Source organism: Schistocerca nitens, chromosome 12 (assembly GCF_023898315.1).
Source record: "Schistocerca nitens isolate TAMUIC-IGC-003100 chromosome 12, iqSchNite1.1, whole genome shotgun sequence".
NCBI lineage: Eukaryota > Metazoa > Arthropoda > Insecta > Orthoptera > Acrididae > Schistocerca > Schistocerca nitens.
In genome coordinates, this window is record NC_064625.1 from 141702764 (window position 1) to 141720973 (window position 18210).

At 39.0% G+C, this 18210-nt stretch overlaps 1 protein-coding gene across 6 annotated transcripts in view; it reads right to left on the reverse strand.

Moving 5' to 3' along the window:
• The window catches only part of LOC126215266 (1,5-anhydro-D-fructose reductase-like), a 103849-nt gene extending 88414 nt beyond the window's left edge, over positions 1-15435 (reverse strand). Inside the window, exons 1-2 of one of the 6 annotated variants that reach the window (XM_049941950.1) lie at positions 15148-15435; positions 11788-11952 (exon numbers count right to left, since the gene is read on the reverse strand). In XM_049941950.1, the coding sequence (XP_049797907.1) occupies positions 11788-11862 (75 nt within the window). In that variant the 5' untranslated portion in view covers positions 11863-11952; positions 15148-15435. Of the gene's footprint in view, positions 1-11787; positions 11996-13382; positions 13687-14637; positions 14822-14865; positions 14883-14915; positions 15055-15147 lie in introns of those variants that run through there. The other 5 variants (XM_049941945.1, XM_049941946.1, XM_049941949.1 and 2 more) reach the window with 5 other exon arrangements.
• Positions 15436-18210: the final 2775 nt, after the last annotated feature.

The window sequence follows — 18210 nt, forward strand, 5'->3', positions numbered from 1 at the left end:
GTGATAGTGAAGTGGAAACACAGAGGAACACATACAGCACAAAAGTGTACAGAACAACCTCATCTGTTGACTGACAGAGACCACTGACATTTGAAGAGGGTCGTAATGTGTAATAGGCAGACATCTATCCACACCATCACACAGGAATTCCAAACTCCATCAGGATCAACTGCAAGTACTGTGACACTTAGGCAAGAGGTGAGAAAACTTGGATTTCTTGGTCGAGCGGCTGCTCATAAGCCACACATCATGCTGGTAAATGCCAAACGACACCTCAGTTGGTGTAGGGAGTGTAAACATTGGATGATTGAACAGTGGAAAAATGTGTGGAGTGATAAATCACACTACACAATTTGGCGATCCGATGGCAGGGTGGGGGTATGGCGAATTCCCGGTGAATATCGTCTGCCAGTGTGTGTAGCGCCAACAGTAAAATTTGGAAGTGGTGGTGTTATGGTGTGGTCATGTTTTTCATAGAGAGAGCTTGCATTCCTTGTTGTTTAGAGTGGCACTATCACAGTTTAATGGACTGGCCTGCACAGAGTCTTCACCTGAATCCTATGGAACACCTTTGAGATGTTTTGGAACGCCGATTTTGTGCCAGGCCTCACCGACCGACATCAATACCTCTCCTCAGTGCAGCACTCCATGAAGAATGGGCTGCCATCCTCCAAGAAACCTTCCGGCACCTGATTGAACATATGCCTGTGAGAGTGGAAGCTTGATCAAGGCTAAGGGTGGACCAACACCATACCGATGTAGGGCGCCATTTTCAGCCAGGTGTCCGGATACTTTTGATCACATAGTGTAATGAAATATATGAAGCCAAAATACAGGCACTTTTATGAAAACCTGCAGTATGATAACTGAGTTTAATGTACGAGATCTGTCTCTCAATTTGATGTCAACGCCATGTTCTATTACTTTTTTCGAGACCAAAATGATCAGTTTACAATAAATATTATTTTGTATCTTGTTATAATTTTCTTACTTACATCCCTTGGATTATGAAGAACGTTACTATAACAGCAGACTACAGAGCGCTCTGGAATAATGTTGTATATCCATTGCTACACAGCATTTTTCTCTTGTAATACTTGGTTATTTTTTAAAAAACACTATGCTTAGCACATTTAGAAAGCACAAACAAGTATTTTCAACAGTATGTATGCACAAACAATACATATCTGCAATTACATAATTATTTTGCATTAAATCTCTGGAACCGACAGTTTTTGTCAATTTCCTAAAAACTGCAAGATGTTTCGTCCAAATGCTTAAATTGTTGAACCACTAGCATCTTGCACGGATGAAATTTGATATCGAGACGTCACACCTGTTACACACTTCTGTCTGATATGGTAAGTGATAGCATGTGCTGACAAATTGCTCAGTCAAAAGCAGTTCACTGCTGCAAGTTTGACAACTGTGTGGTGCCTATCCAGTGGTTTCTTGTCATCCTGAACTACCTGACATACTTTTGCATCACCTTCTCCCATGGAGCTTTGTCCATTCTGACACATGTCCAAGAGTCGCCGAACCAAACAATGTGTAGTTAGGGCATCACTGTGTTTGTTAAGACGTATAACATTCATTTGGCTAGTAAACCAAACTACCTACCATGCGAGTTTCACTGCAACTGCTTAAGGCAGCCAGACACTGTTTTTAACTTATATCACCTCTCCACCTTTTGCTTAAATTATACCTTTGGCTCTCAGATGTTGGAGGTGATGCAGTAATTCTTTCTAGTTTGTGTCACCATTCACAATGTGTCTCAATAAATGTTCATAAGAGGGCATGCTGGAAAATAGTTCAACTGAAATTTTTATGTGACAACTGTTACAGCTTTTTAAATAAAACAAACATTATTAACATTCTATACCTTTATTCTTCACGTATACATATTTGCAACCTTCTGCCGCTACAGGGCTCCAAATTATTGTGCGTAACATGGTGGTGTCTAATATAGCTATGTCGGTTCACGAGAAGCAGCATGCTGTAATCAAGTTTCTAATTTGAGGATTTCATCCCCACACGGAACACCCTCTCGTCCTACACGACAATGCCAGATCACACACGAGTGCTGCAACATCTGCAACAACCCGATGCCTCCGGTTCACTGTCACCGATCATCCTCCATATAATGTCAACTTGAGCCCACTCAATTTTCATCTGTTTCCAAAATTTAATGAACACCTTTGACAGCTTCACTTTGATAGTGATGAAGTGGTGCAAGCAGAGGTGAGGTTGCAGCTTCGTCAAAAAAGTCTAACATTCTCCTGTGACAGTATCAACAAACTAGTCTCTCGTTGGAAGAAATGTGTTCATCAACTGGGAGACAATGTTGAGATGTAAATATGTAGACATGAAGAATAAAGATGTAGAAGGTTAAGAAGTATCTGAGATGGGAACGGGAGGCACAACTCACTCAATTATGATAATTTCGGGTATCTCAGCAGCCTGGTGCAAGTTTTTCAACTGCAACCACATTAGTGATTGCATTTCTGTAACCTATCCCAAAAACCACATTGGGGAAAATCCAAACCATATGGTGTTCCTGATGGATCTTCACATCACTGACAGGTGAAGGCTATGTTTAGGACAGACTGAATAGATTCACAGCCTGACCAAGAATTTATCCAGTGATCTTTCAGTTTCCAAGCATGCACTTTACTGCTAGACCGTACCTATATAACACAATTTCGGGTGTTTCCTTTGTGTACGAATAACATCACAGTGGTCAGACAAAATTTATCTTTAAAATTTCGGTCCAAATACCTTGTGTAAAATTTTAAGATGTTTTTTGTGTTGATTGTGTCAAAATTTGTGAACGTATCATGATATAGGTATTATGTATTTTCCTACGGTGTGCGCAGTGAAATGTGTGTCCTGTGTTACAGCATCAGCTGAAATCTGTAGTTGTGCTTTATACATTTTTAGCAGCAGTAACCTCATTCAAAGAGCCATTCACCACAAACATCAGTGTATGTCAGCATGAATAAAGTTAGATTTTTGAGAATCTTGCAGAAGCTAAACATGTTGTACACAATATATTTCATATCAAATCAGTGTTTGTGATACAGTTACAGTATCACATAGTTATAACTAACATATCATGCTAAATTCAGTTTTTCCCTCCAACAGGAGCGTGTATTGTCTGTATTTATTACAAATTAATGCTATTTTTGAGTTAGTGACTATAGCCTCAAAAAATTTCAGGAAATGAGTAACTTTCATTCCAGATTTTTCTGTTGCCTTAATTGAAATCACATTTACTACTTCTAGCTTAACAGGTTCAGAAATTAAAAAGAGAGTCAAAAAACATATTTTAAAATTATTTGTTTACTGTTCTGTGCAATACTGCATCAGCCACAAAGCAGATGCTGTTCTCGAACAATGGACGAGTTAACTGATATTCATAACTGCTGGAAACAGCCCTGATTACTATCAAATAGCAGGAAGATGCTGTGGAGGGGTATGTTTGGAAGACTTCTGAGGGACATGTACCAGAGATACCAAAGGGACCTTAAGTACTATCCTCTCATGTGGATTCTGTCTCCACTACAGAAAGTACAGGATCCATCACTACTTGTCCACTCAACTGGGCAGGCACTGGCTGACGTCAGCTGCACGGAGAGGAAATTCGCAAGCAAAAAATTCTTCTGATTATGACAGATAGCCACGAGCTCTTTTTCAGAAATCTTTCTGGAAGGTTTTGCTATTACTGGGAGGAAAGAAATTTTGTACCAATACTTTCAGCAGACAAATTCAGTACATCATTTCTGTGCGAACAGCTGGTTTGGTGGATTGGTACTTGTTTTAATAAAATGACAATTTGCATCCATTAACTGCAACAGTAAAGGTCCACAATCGAATTGCCACATCAATTCACTATGTCCAATAGGTTATTGTGCTAACAATGTATGTGTAAAGGAAATTGTCTGCAACGACATAACTACGCTGACCAGAAGTCCCAGTTTTGTCAGAACCAGTCCCGTTTTCACATAAATGTCATGGTGTTCCAAGAAAATCATTCGGGACACATAACTGCCCCACTTTTCAATCAAGAAACAAAATGCGCACAATAATATTTCTCATTAATTTAGTATCTGTGAAAAACAAGTTTCTTAGAAGCAGAACATTATGGAAATATATATATTCAAAATATACAGGCTTGCTGCATTTGGTTTAATTAGTCTTATGTTTGAAGGAAAAGAAATAGATACACTGAAAAGAAAATCAGATATTACCTACTCCGGTCTCTAACTTGCCGACCTTCCACTTTGTGACCCTCGGGACAAGTAAAACCAAAACCAAAGGAGGTATAAAGAAGCATCACTTAAACTACTATTCCTAATGAGTCCGTAGCTATATGCAAGTCAATTTGTAAAGAATGTGAGTGCTGATGTGTTTGTTGGGAGTTCTTATTGAATACTGTTTGGCATGTGTGCACACTTGCCCTAACAAACTACAATCAAACAAAATCTTAAATTTTGGTATGAAATGTATAATTTGTGTCTGATTACTGATTAGTAATATTATGTAGTTTTTAAGATTAATGAATTGTACCTACGTATTTAGTAAGTGACAAAACATTGCAGAAAATACATCCAAGCTGCTACTTTAAAAAATATACATATCAATCTTTTTTTATTTCTGAAGAAATATATATGTGTAATGTACCTAAATTTTCCTTTCAAATTCACAAAATGAAGATACATTCTTATTGACTATTTTCCGTCCTTGTTTAATGGTACAAAAAAAACTTAAAGCACTTTTGCTTGAAATTCGTTTTTTGCTACTCTTGATACCAGTACAGCTGGTATCTCACTTCTTGTTTCCCGTAAGCTGCAGTAAGGATATATTCCAGTTCACAAAATGTCAGTAGCACTATGTGTCTGCCTGTTACACTAACAGACAGTAAAGTCCTGTAGTTAGTATAATGTAACAGCAAAGAGTTCCACAAAATTATGTCACTGACTATGACTCGCAATATTTGGTTCTGATTCTTCATGCTACTTAGTTCCATGTTCTCTAGGTATTTTCCATTATAACATGCTATGATATAATTACAGTTACGAACAACTTAAATTGGACCACCACATAGAAAATATTGTGGGAAAGACATAACAAAGACTGTGTCTTATTGCCACAACCCTTAAAAAACTGCCTACACTACAATAATCTGTCCTCTTCTCGAGTGTTGTTAATGCAGTATGGGATACTTACCAGCTAGGTTTGATGGAGGACATCAAAAAAGTTCAGAGAAGGTAGCTCATAGATATGACAAATGAGTTGCGGGTGGCAATGATTAAAACAAAGCCTTTCATCATTTTGGTGAGGCCTTCCCACGATATTTCAGTTACTAAGTTTTTCATCCGAATATCAAAATAATTTGTTGAATGCACATACACACAGAGAAATGACTTGGTGATTAAATGAGGGAAATCAGAGCTTGCGTGGAAAGATTTAACTGTTCATTTTCCCCACATACAAATGTGCCCAGAAAAATGTGGGCACTCTTTGATAGCTAATATCTTTGGAACAAAATGACATATTGTTCCAAATTTTGTGCAGTAGCGTAGTCCATTGTTTTCTCAACAGATCTTAGTGTGAATTTTCCAGCAGATGACAGTGCAGAAATGAATGAAGTAAGACTGTCATCTGAGCAATGCAAGACTGTACTGAAGTGGTACTGGAAGTACGAAAACATGATGGAGGAACAATGGCAATGGTGTCACGTGTACCTAACTCGGCCACCAACATGTACAACAATTTATCATAATTGGGATAAATTTGAAGCCGATGGTACTCTTCAGTATGTGCATAAGGAAAAGTCTGATTGACCATAAACATCAAGTAGGCCATCTTCCAGTGCTGCAGTGTTGCAACATTTTATTAGGTCATCTCAAAAATCTGTGAAGCAAGGTGCATGTGAAAATGGGGTAAGCCGATCAAGTGTGCAACGAATTCTGAAGGCTGCAAAGTGGAAAGTGTATGTTCCAAGATCACTGCATGCTACGAATGACGACGACCCGGATTGAAGGATGGAGTAATGCGACTGGTTTGAAGGCATGCTTCATGAGGATGAACAGTTTGTGCAAACGGTTATCTGGTCTGATGAGGTGCAATTGAAACTGAACAGTTCTGTAAACCGCCACAACTGTATGTACTGGGCTCCTGGAAATCCTCATGTTCACATGGACAAACTTGTTAATCTACTGGATGCTAAAGTGTGATATGGTGTGGTCTGTCATCACGCGGTTTGATTGGCCCACTCTTCTTTGAAGGTATTGTGTCTGGTGAAGTATACAGGGTTATTACAAATGATTGAAGCGATTTCACAGCTCTACAATAACTTTATTATTTGAGATATTTTCACAATGCTTTGCACACACATACAAAAACTCAAAAAGTTTTTTTAGGCATTCACAAATGTTCGATATGTGCCCCTTTAGTGATTCGGCAGACATCAAGCCGATAATCAAGTTCCTCCCACACTCGGCGCAGCATGTCCCCATCAGTGAGTTCGAAAGCATCGTTGATGCGAGCTTGCAGTTCTGGCACATTTCTTGGTAGAGGAGGTTTAAACACTGAGTCTTTCACGTAACTCCACAGGAAGAAATCGCATGGGGTTAAGTCGGGAGAGCGTGGAGGCCATGACATGAATTGCTGATCATGATCTCCACCACGACCGATCCACGGTTTTCCAATCTCCTGTTTAAGAAATGCCGAACATTGTGATGGAAGTGCGGTGGAGCACCATCCTGTTGAAAGATGAAGTCGGCGCTGTCGGTCTCCAGTTGTGGCATGAGCCAATTTTCCAGCATGTCCAGATACACGTGTCCTGTAACGTTCTTTTCGCAGAAGAAAAAGGGGCCGTAAACTTTAAACCGTGAGATTGCACAAAACACGTTAGCTTTTGGTGAATTGCGAATTTGCTGCACGAATGCGTGAGGATTCTCTACCGCCCAGATTCGCACACTGTGTCAGTTCACTTCACCATTAAGAACAAATGTTGCTTCATCACTGAAAACAAGTTTCGCACTGAACGCATCCTCTTCCATGAGGTGTTGCAACCGCGCCGAAAATTCAGAGCGTTTGACTTTGTCATCGGGTGTTAGGGCTTGTAGCAATTGTAAACAGTAAGGCTTCTGCTTTAGCCTTTTCCGTAAGATTTTCCAAACCGTCGGCTGTGGTACGTTTAGCTCCCTGCTTGCTTTATTCGTAGACTTCCGCGGGCTACGCGTGAAAATTGCCCGCACGCGTTCAACCGTTTCTTCGCTCACTGCAGACCGACCCGTCGATTTCCCCTTACAGAGGCATCCAAAAGCTTTAAACTGCGCATACCATCGCCGAATGGAGTTAGCAGTTGGTGGATCTTTGTTGAACTTCGTCCTGAAGTGTCGTTGCACTGTTATGACTGACTGATGTGAGTGCATTTCAAGCACGACATACGCTTTCTCGGCTCCTGTCGCCATTTTGTCTCACTGCGCTCTCGAGCGCTCTGGCGACAGAAACCTGAAGTGCGGCTTCAGCCGAACAAAACTTTACGAGTTTTTCTACGTATCTGTAGTGTGTCGTGACCATATGTCAATGAATGGAGCTACAGTGAATTTATGAAATCGCTTCAATCATTTGTAATAGCCATGTATAAGGTATTGTACCTGGTGAAGTGTATCTTCAAATGCTGCAAACATCAATTTTACCCGCCATTCAAGAGGTATTTGGAAATGAAAGATTTAACCTACAACGAGATGGCGCTCAGCCTCACCACTGCAGAGATGTCAGAGCCTACTTGGATGAAAATCTATCTGGACAATGGATAGGTTGTAGAGGAGCTGTTGAGTACCCATCACAGTCTCCAGACCTTACACCTTTTGATCTCTATGGGGGACATTGCAAAATGAAGTTTATCAACAGAAGCCAGCTACACTGAATGAGCTATGAGAGATCATCGAGGCATCTTGTGCAGCTAACACACCGACAGCACTGACACCTATAGTTCCGTCAACAGTTCAGTGACATCAACTAACCAACTCTCCTTTTGCAGCGATGTTCGATGAAATAGCACATTATTAAATAATTTGTAAATTTGGCACAGAGAATGTTGAGGGTTAACTGTTACGAGTTGCTTTACTGCCTTCCACTTAGGATCAGTATCTAGGAGTGCAAAAAGTACTTGTGATGCATCGGATCCTTCATGAGTAGAATTCTGTAGTTGGACATTTGCTCAATTAATCCATTGGTATTAGAAGATCCTTCAGGCATTCTCGATAAGGTGTCAGCCATTATATTGTCTTTGCCCTTTATATGCTCAATTTCGAAGTTGTTCTCCTGAAGAAACAGACACCAACGTGTCAATCGAGGGTGAAATATTTGGTATAACAAAAGAAAACATAAAGCTTGATGATCAGAAAAAACTTTTATCTTGCGTCCGTATATATAATAATTAAAATGCCTGAAAGCCCAAACAATAGAAAGAGCTTCCAATTCTGTCACAGAATAAGATCGTTCTGCTTCAGTAAGGACTCTGCTTGCAAAACTGATATTTCATATTTCTTTTTGTTCATTCCTTTCCTTGAGTTGAAACAAGACTGAGCCGATGGCCTGGCAAGAGTCATTTGAAGCGATACAAAATTCCTTGTTCATATCAGGATGACGTAAGATGGGACTATTTACCAAAGCATTCTTGATTGAATCAAAAGCTTGTTGACAATCGTCAGTCCAGTTCCAATGGACACTTTTCTTTAGCAATGATAATAAAAGTGTACTATTTAAAATTTGTCCAGACAAAAATTTTTGAAAAAATGAGCACATGCCAAGGAATCCTTTTAGCTGCCTTTGGGTAGTAGGTCTTGGAAAATTTCTTATGGCACTAATCTTTTGAGGATCAGGTTTTATTCCAGAGGGCGAAATAATGTGACCTAAAAATTTGATTTCTGATCGGGCAAATTGGGACTTTTGAAGATTTGCAGTCACTCCAAATTCTCTGAATTTCTGAAATATACGCTGTATAAGGTGAAGATGCTCTTCCCAAATTTTTGTGGCAATGACGAGATCATCAGCGTAAATGGTAACTTGATCAACTAAGTCATCTCCTAACACATGATCCAAAGCAGATACGAATACACCTGAACTAACGTTCAATCCAAAGGTCAATTGGCAAGAACATCATGCAAAGAGGAATGCAGTATATTTTCTAGATTCTTTATGTAGTTGCACCTGCCAATATGACATTTTTAGGTCAATGATGGTCAGATATCTCACATTATAAAATTTCTGTAGGTGTTCGTCTATGGCTTCAGGACGAGTTCTGACTGGTACAATAATTTTGTTTATATTCCTAGCATCAAGAACTAATTGTACAGTACTATCAGTCTTGGGTATAGTTAGCAAGGGGCTACTAGACAGCGAATTGGATGGTTCAATCACCTTCCACCATAACATTTTTCTAATTTCAGTTTTTACAGCCTCCCTTCTCGAAAATGGTATCGAATAGGTGGTACAACAGAAAGTGAGGTGGGGTATACCCTCCATTCTGTATTGAAAGTCTCTAATTATTCCAGATCTCGTCGAGAAAACGGATATTAAGTCAAAAAGGATTTGAAATAATTCTTGTCTCCGTTCATCTGTCAAATTGGTGGATTCTGCCACTTTAGTTGTAATTTTGTTTCTGTCTGGCAAGTAATCTGGTTCATCTGGTCCTTGTATGTCACAGTCAGAACTGTTCCAGCCGTTGTGTATTGGTATGCTTTTTCTAATAAGTTTATGTATTCTAAAAATGTTTCCAGAGAGATAATTACGTACTTTTTCATGTGTGAGTCTAATAGTTATTAGGCCTACTTGTTCATTTACATTTAGAGTGCAAGTTCCTTCGGCGAAATCAATCTTGGCCTTCATCTGTTTGAGAAACTCAATACCTAACAAGCAGGGTATTGACAAGTTCTTTACTACCAGGAAAATACATTCAAGTATTACTGTTTGTATAATAACAGGGATCAATGCTTGCATTGTGTGTGAACTAATAGCTCCTGTAATGCAACATCCTTGTACGGGTAATGTGGGTATTTTTTGTGTGGCTGTTATCTGTTTGAAAAAACATAGTGAGATTGCATTTATGTTTGCACCAGTATTCAGTACTGCTGTAGTTACATATCTTGCCTGAATTGTCACAATGAATACGTAAAATAACCTTCCCTCGTGCAAGAATTGTAATGGTATGTCATTTTGTTCCATTAATATTGACTATCAAAGAGTGTACATTTTTCTGCACCCCCCTACAGTGTTCAAGAAAGGGGGGGGGGGTTGAGTAATAGTCTGAAAGTGGTTCTACGAACTCTCTGCCAAACACCTAAGTGCGATCTGCAAAACAGTCATGAAGTTGACAACAAAAGACTGTAGACACAATTAAAGAGATTGTAGAGACAATTATTGTCATGTGTGTTTTTACAGCTTTGTAAATTGGCTAATGATTCCTGTTTAAAGAGTGCTCTATAATATAAAAGGCACTGGCAAGGAGAAACAACTTTAATCTACATTTGAAAACACTGCTGTTAACTGTCAGACATTTTGTTCCAGTGTGCAAATTATTAAAGTGTTTTATAACTGAGTATTGCACTCCTTTCTGTACCCAAGTTAGATTCACTAGAGGGAAGAACAGGTCATTTTTCCTTCTAGTATCATGTTGGCCAATATGTCTATTACACTAAAATTGCAAAGAAATGTTGATAAAGTTCATGAGTTGATGCTGTGTGTCACTTTTTATGCCACACCTTGTAGTAGCTAGATCACTTGTCATTTCTGTATGGAAGTGAAGAAATTAGTGAAGTGTTTGCCAAACTTATAGTACCACCACTTTTCTCATTATGTGCTGCCGTTGTTAGTGATTACCATGATGCATGATGGGAAGAGGAAACAACGAACCGTAAGTCAGATGTGGGTAGCAAATCGCATTTATTGTGTATAATTCCGTAAGATTTGTAAATGAAGTCTGCTGGTAACTCAACATAACAGCCCAACATAACAGCCACCTCAAAAATCACGATACATTCATAAAAGTAGAAAAGCACTTATAAGAACCAAAATTATAAGAATGGGCTAGCCTCCCTCCTATTTTATACTAACACCTGATTGGCTACGAACAACCACAATGAACAGCCAGCAGCAGCACACAATGGAACAGCTGTGGTACACTTTAAGTGCACTTTAGCCAACTGTTTTCCAAATCACTGTTCTATCATTCAGCTTTTGCCTCACACATGTAACTTTACTCCAAACTGCATTCAGTCAATAGCTATGGAAACTGGCTTCATATCAATTGTATAACAACATAAGTTACCATAACTAGTCTGAAGAACACCGAACAAGAGTTACAGCCATAACGAACAACATTAACTACAGGAAGTATAAGGAACTGCACCTTTTCTTTAATCACTTTCTTTATTTATAAAACGTGGAAAAATTCTAACAATAAGGGTTTCTGCAGTACTGAAGAAAACAGACATACATTATCTTCTCATTTGTACCATATTATTTATAAGTAATCAAGATATAATGTACTTTTGTAAATGTTCTTATAAACTTATATTACATGTTTTTCTGTGGAAAATAAATGAATAAAAACCAAGAAAAGAGAAATTAGAGGTTACACCAGTTTTAGACAAACATTCACAGACTTTTTTTATTTTTCTAAGCTGAAGACAATATAATAAAAAACTTGCAGCAGTAAGTTAGTAGCCTTTTTTAAAAAAAAAAATTAAAAGAAAAAAATTTAAGTCCCCTCACCTGCCCTGTTCCTAGTCCAACAACAGGCATTTTATGCCCATTAAAGAATGTCACAGCCTCCAGTTTTGGTGTCATCTTTTTTACGCCAAATTTGGTGCTCCAAGAAATGCTGGAAAATCCACCCCACACTGCTGCAACTTGTGAACAGCAACTGAATTTAGCCCACTGCAAGATAACAGCTTACAGCAGGACCCACTCGACTGCTAATCTATATGATAGAAGAAGTTGTCAGCCTTATCATGTTTACTGAGGGAGTAACTTGTGTTACTGCACAGATTTAGAAATAGAGTAATCCCACAAGTATACACATTTTAGGAACCATCCCCCACACCTCCAATCTGAGCCAAATTTTGCACAATGCCCCCCTAAAAATGAAATAAAACTGATAAAATTCGAGTCTAGGGGGGGGGGGGGGGGGAGAGAGAGAGAGAGAGAGAGAGAGAGAGAGAGAGAGAGAGAGAGAGAGAGAGAGAGACTTTTGTGTGGGATAGACTGTCAGGTTGAAAAATTTCATGCAAGCTCAGTGATAGTTTTGGCAAATTTAGGGCAGCTTAAACTTGAAACTAGTGGTCATCTACGGGAGATATTTGGATAATATACACAGCTTTTTGTGCTCAACGTAACAGCTCAAATTTCAAGGCTATGTTGTTCACTATTTTTATGCTGCACCAGACCAAAGTGACAATTTTTCAAACATTGGTGCCTGCAATAATTTGACTAATGTAGACTGAGTGCCCATTAGCAGCTCTGCAGAGAATTTAGCAGGTTTCAGTTGTAACAAGCTGCAACAGTTATTTGTGTATATTACAGAAGAAATATTTTGAAAAGGAATTAAAATTCTGGGAGAAATTCTAAGACTTGCTAATAACATTGCAATTCTGTCAGAGACAGCAAATGACTTGTAAGAGCAGTTGGAAGAATGGACAGTGCATTGTAAAGAGGTTAAAAGATGAACATTTAAAAAAGTAAAACAAGAGTAATGGATTGTAGTCCAATTAAATTGAAGGAAATTAGGCACTAAACATAGTAGGGAAGTTCCTTTATTAGGGTAGTAAAATAAACAATCATTGTTAAAGCAGAAAGGATATAAAAAGCAGACTGGCAATACCCAAGTAAGCATTTCTGAGAAACAGGATTCTGTTAACACAAAGTTAAATGTTAAAAAGTAGTTTTTGGGAGAGTACCCATGCACAGAAGTGAAATGTGCATGATAAACAGAGCAGATAAAAACAGAAAAGCAGATTTTTAATCGTGTTGCTACAAAAGAATTTTTTTGAGTTAGATGGTTCGATCATATAAGCTAACTAACGATGAGGTACTAAACTTAACTGGGGAGAAATAATAAAAGGATTCATTTGATTGGTCACATGGTAGAGGTGAGGACGTGTGAAAGAAACTGCAGGACACCAAGGGTTTTCTAAGTAAGCAGATGAAGTTGGTGTTTTATTGTTTGCAACGACAGTTGTATTGAGATGAGGCTTGCAGAGGCCACATTAGCATGGAGAGCTGCATCAAACAAGTCTTCGAACTTAAGACCACCACAACAACAACAATACAATTCCACAGAGAACAAAACTGTGCAAAATTTCACTCACAATGCAGATAGTCAGTTGGGTACCACTCAGTTTCTCTACATGGAATGACCCAATAAAGTACTCTGTCATCCAATCAAACAAGTCTACAAAACCCTTAACGCAAATCTTTTACATAAAGTTAATTTCAGCCTCACTTCCACAATTTTAATACCCTAGTCAGATTGCTATTTGAATCTACACTTTTCTAATTCAGAGTAAAACACGGAAACCTCCATTGCAACACAATGTGTGCTACAAACACTGCCACCACTTTTCCCACAAAGCAGCATCAGTTCTGTTTTATTTACGAAAGTTATTCCTCAACTAGGAAAGAAAGAACAAGTTTACAATGAGACTTTCATGTCTCATTAAGAGTGAGGCCAACACTTTAATTAATATATAACCTACAACCAATGTTTATACCTCTTTTACTGTGGTCTCAGGCATTAAATTTATGTCTTCCTTCTGTTTATCATTATCTATATGTTCGGGTAATTTATATAGGTGACCAATGATTTGTTGTCTAATTGGGGCAGGAAAAACAATTTAAATATCACCTCATAGTGGACTTCTGGTACTTTGATGTCTAGCTTGCCACAATTTTTTTGATGCATAACTAGGATTTAACCCGTTTCATCTTTTCAGATTTGTACTAACACAAATGTATTATGAAACTTTAATGGTTCTGGCTGTCATTTCAGAACTTTATAGGATTAATTTGAAAATGATTTGCTTGTATGGTAGATTACCCCCAGTCACAAACATTTCTACTGACCAGATAGCAAAAGAAAGTAACAGTGCACTTTACAGAATTCTAAATGGCTCATAAATAGATGATTTGGTACGCAGTCATGTCAGTGTGCAATAATACGTCCTTTATTCATACTCTACTGTTCCTCAGCAAATTCTTTCTCGGCACCAACAGTTTTATTACCCAGGACAATTCCTTGTTTTCTGCCCGGAGATATTATACGTAATAAAAATTACTGGTTACTCTCACTGGCCAAGTAATCAGGTGACTGCTGCAGTCCAAGCAGAAAGATAAAAAAAAGGTGTCTAGCTTTTCTAGTAGACACCCAAGATTTATCTATCTCAGATTATACCTATTACAATTAAAATCGCTACATGCGCTAAGACATGGCGTAAATACATAAATATGGTTTTCCCAGATTTATTTTGTCACTACACAACCTGTGCACCACCAATTACACATTATCAGAATAGAGTTCAGTGTCAAACAGCATGTTTTCTTCAAAAATAAAATAAGTTACATAACTGTTCGCCCATGTGGGGATGTCGCATTAGAAATTCATTCAGGCTGCCTAAAAATTCCTCTTATGTGGCATGATGCTTACAGTACTACAACCGAGACTATACATCACGCTAAATATTTGCAGTGTTGACAAAAATTAAGCCATTTCAGAAAAGAAGTCGGCGGTGTTGTATCAAAACAAAGTCCGAAGGAAATGCAACCATTTTCAAAGCGATAAGCAACGCTATTCACCCATATCTGATATTTTACTTTCAAATTGTTGTGCCATTCACTATACTTACGGAGCTTAGTGTTAGCGGCTATCAGCTAACAACGTAACGAATGTGAATCTAAGCGTGGTAGCGAAATTTTGCTGGCCTCTTACAATTACTGTGGTGACATTAACGTGGGGATTACTAACGATTATCGCGTCTTCGCAATCTGCACTTCTGCAGCCACCTCTGCACCTAATATGAAAGAGCTTGGCAACTGAGTTATTACAAAGCAAAATCAGCATTTTTATAGGTTACTTACACTGTATAAACAATCGCGTGCTCCTCAACTCAAGTAACAAGTATATATAACCGTGAACAAGTTATCTGCAATTGCGAAAGATGTAACGTAAGCGATCTATAGGCTGTCAGTAATATTGTGCAATATTTTATATAATGCAGTATTGTTGACCGTCTGTAGATAAAATTGACGGCGCTAATATAATTAGATATGCTGAGCCATGGCTGCCTGGTTATCTCTCAGCATCCCCTCTCCGACGGAGGATGTTAAGTTCACCCCAAGGTGAAGCTCTTTCATATTAGGTGCAGAGGTGGCTGCAGAAGTGCAGATTGCGAAGACGCGATAATCGTTAGTAATTCCCACGTTAATGTCACCACAGTAATTGTAAGAGGCCAGCAAAATTTCGCTACCACGCTTAGATTCACATTCGTTACGTTGTTAGCTGATAGCCGCTAACACTAAGCTCCGTAAGTATAGTGAATGGCACAACAATTTGAAAGTAAAATATCAGATATGGGTGAATAGCGTTGCTTATCGCTTTGAAAGTGGTTGCATTTCCTTCAGACTTTGTTTTGATACAACACCGCCGACTTCTTTTCTGAAATTGCTTAATTTTTGTCAACCTGGATATGATGTGACGTCATTATGACGTATATCCGCTTTAGTCGATTAACACACCTATCGACTTTTACGAACGTTCGAGATACTAAACTGTCGTCTGCTAGTGGTTTGTTTTGACATGTGCGATTCTGAAAACAGCTCAGTGTGGCAGCGTATATGTTTTTCGCCAAAATAAAAGTAAAAGAGCTGGATATTAGTAGAAATATTCCTGACCGTGGCCTTGAAAACACCACGGACAACACGTTTCGTAAAAAAGTGAAGTCTTCTTATGTCCCGACCAGATTAGATTGTGTGATTGTTGTATTGAATGCTTACGCCGAAAATAATATTTATTTACTATCAACATTTTAGTATGGTTTCATACAGTTGGTCTTGTTAGTACATATTAGATTGTAGCAACATACTCTTGCTGACTTTTTTTCTTAATTTATATAGCTGAAAGAGAACTCGTGCACGTTTGTTAGCTAAGTAATTTATATGTCCATCCCAAGATAGTCTTTTATCCACCATAATTCCAAGTAATTTTACACTCGGACCGCAGAGACAGGTACCTTAGTGTCCAGTAATGACTGGTGTGTAGAATGATTGAATTTCGAACTTAAAAAGAAAAATATGAGGCATTGTTGAAGAAAAATCGTCGACCGGAGATGAAATACGAGGGGAAGTGAATTTCTCAATGTAATCTTAACCAAAGGTTAGTGTCTAGTACTGATTGACGTATGAAATAATTGAATGCAGTGTCAAAGCATTCCACGGTGGTATGATAAACCAGACGTACTGTTTATTATGTCATGTATACAGCCACAATAGTTTTAGCATGTACCTGGCCATGTCAATGTGGTTTATGTCAGCAGTATAATTTGCTACAAGATTTTGCAAAATGCAAATTGCATCACAACATGAGCGGATACCTTAAACTATGCAGAAGTCTCGTTACTTTTGCTGGATGCAGCTTGCAGAAGATGGCAACAGTAAAGGTCTCTTACTCGGAGAACCAATGTGTTAGGTCATCATATACTCAGTTCAGCTTTGGAGTCTACTGTTCACAAACGAATAGCGCAGAGCACAGCGCTACCCTGTCACAACCTCTCGAAAGTTCACAAAAGTCGAATAGTTGATATACGGTTTCTATCGTTTTTGATGTAGCGTGTGTACGTCATAATGACGTCACATCGTATCCAAGTCCGGTGAACTTAGCATCCTCCCTCTCCGACAAAAAACGCACACACAATTAGTACTAATATTCGCCACCAGTGGGCTGGAGCTTGCAAGCTTCGACCATATCGAAGCCTGCAAGCGTCTCTTATCGTGGGCCAAACGGTTATTTTGGAGTAACTGTTATCACGGTTAAAGTTATTTTTATAACCGTTATTTTTAACGGTTATAAATAAGAAATATTTTTCAGCAACGAATACTCCAGACGGGGTTACAGTCACAGTCTTGTGGTTATGGTTAACGAACAAAGTAGATGGAATCCATCAGTTCACTTATCAGTGTAACTGCGAGTAGATCAAAGTGGCAGGAATGTCGTACGAATCGTGCCCTAACCTTGGCTGATTAACTGTCCGGTGCATTTCAGTTGATGTATAGACGGTTACTGGTGTTTCATATTATATGTATGTAGTTATCGGTCGCTATTAGAAATATTAACCTCGCAGCTGCGATAGAAAGTACGCTAAACTTCGCCACAGCACTGTTTAAGTGAAATAGTAAAAATGTGCTTTTTTAAGTATGCACTAAGACGAAAACTGTATAGCGTAGGCATTCGAAACTTAATTTATTGTGGTATCACTTAATACACACATAAAAAAAGTTTTACATCACCTCGGTTCCGGAACCTGCACAATGGAAATGAGCATACGGCATTGTGGGCCGGGAGTCCCCCATTCAAGGATGTTCGGCCACTGAGGACAAGTACTTATGGCATTCGACGCCACATTGGGCGACTTGCGCGTCGGGGATGGTGATGAAATGACGATGAGGACAACACAAACACCCAGCCCCAGACGCGAATCAAACCCAGGCCCATTGGCGTGGCAATCCACTTCACTGACCACGCAGCTAATGGGGGCGGACGGAACCTGTACAGAAAATTGCTCGTGAAAACCAAACATTGCATATTGTACCACCATACAGCGAGACCTTCAGAGATGCTGGTCCAGATTGCTTTACACACCGGTACCTCTAATTCCCTGTAGCAAGTCCTCTTGCATTGATGCATGCCTGTATTCGTAATGGCATACTATCCACAAGTTTATCAAGGCACTGCTGATTCGCATTGTCCCACTCCTCAACAGCGATTCGGCGTAGATCCCTCAGAGTGGCTGGCGGGTCACGTCGTCCATAAACAGCCCTTTTCAATCCATCCCAGCTATGTTCGATAGGGTTCATGTCTGGAGAACATGCTGGCCATTCTAGTCGAGCACTGTCGTTATCCTGAAGGAAGTCATTCACAAGATGTGT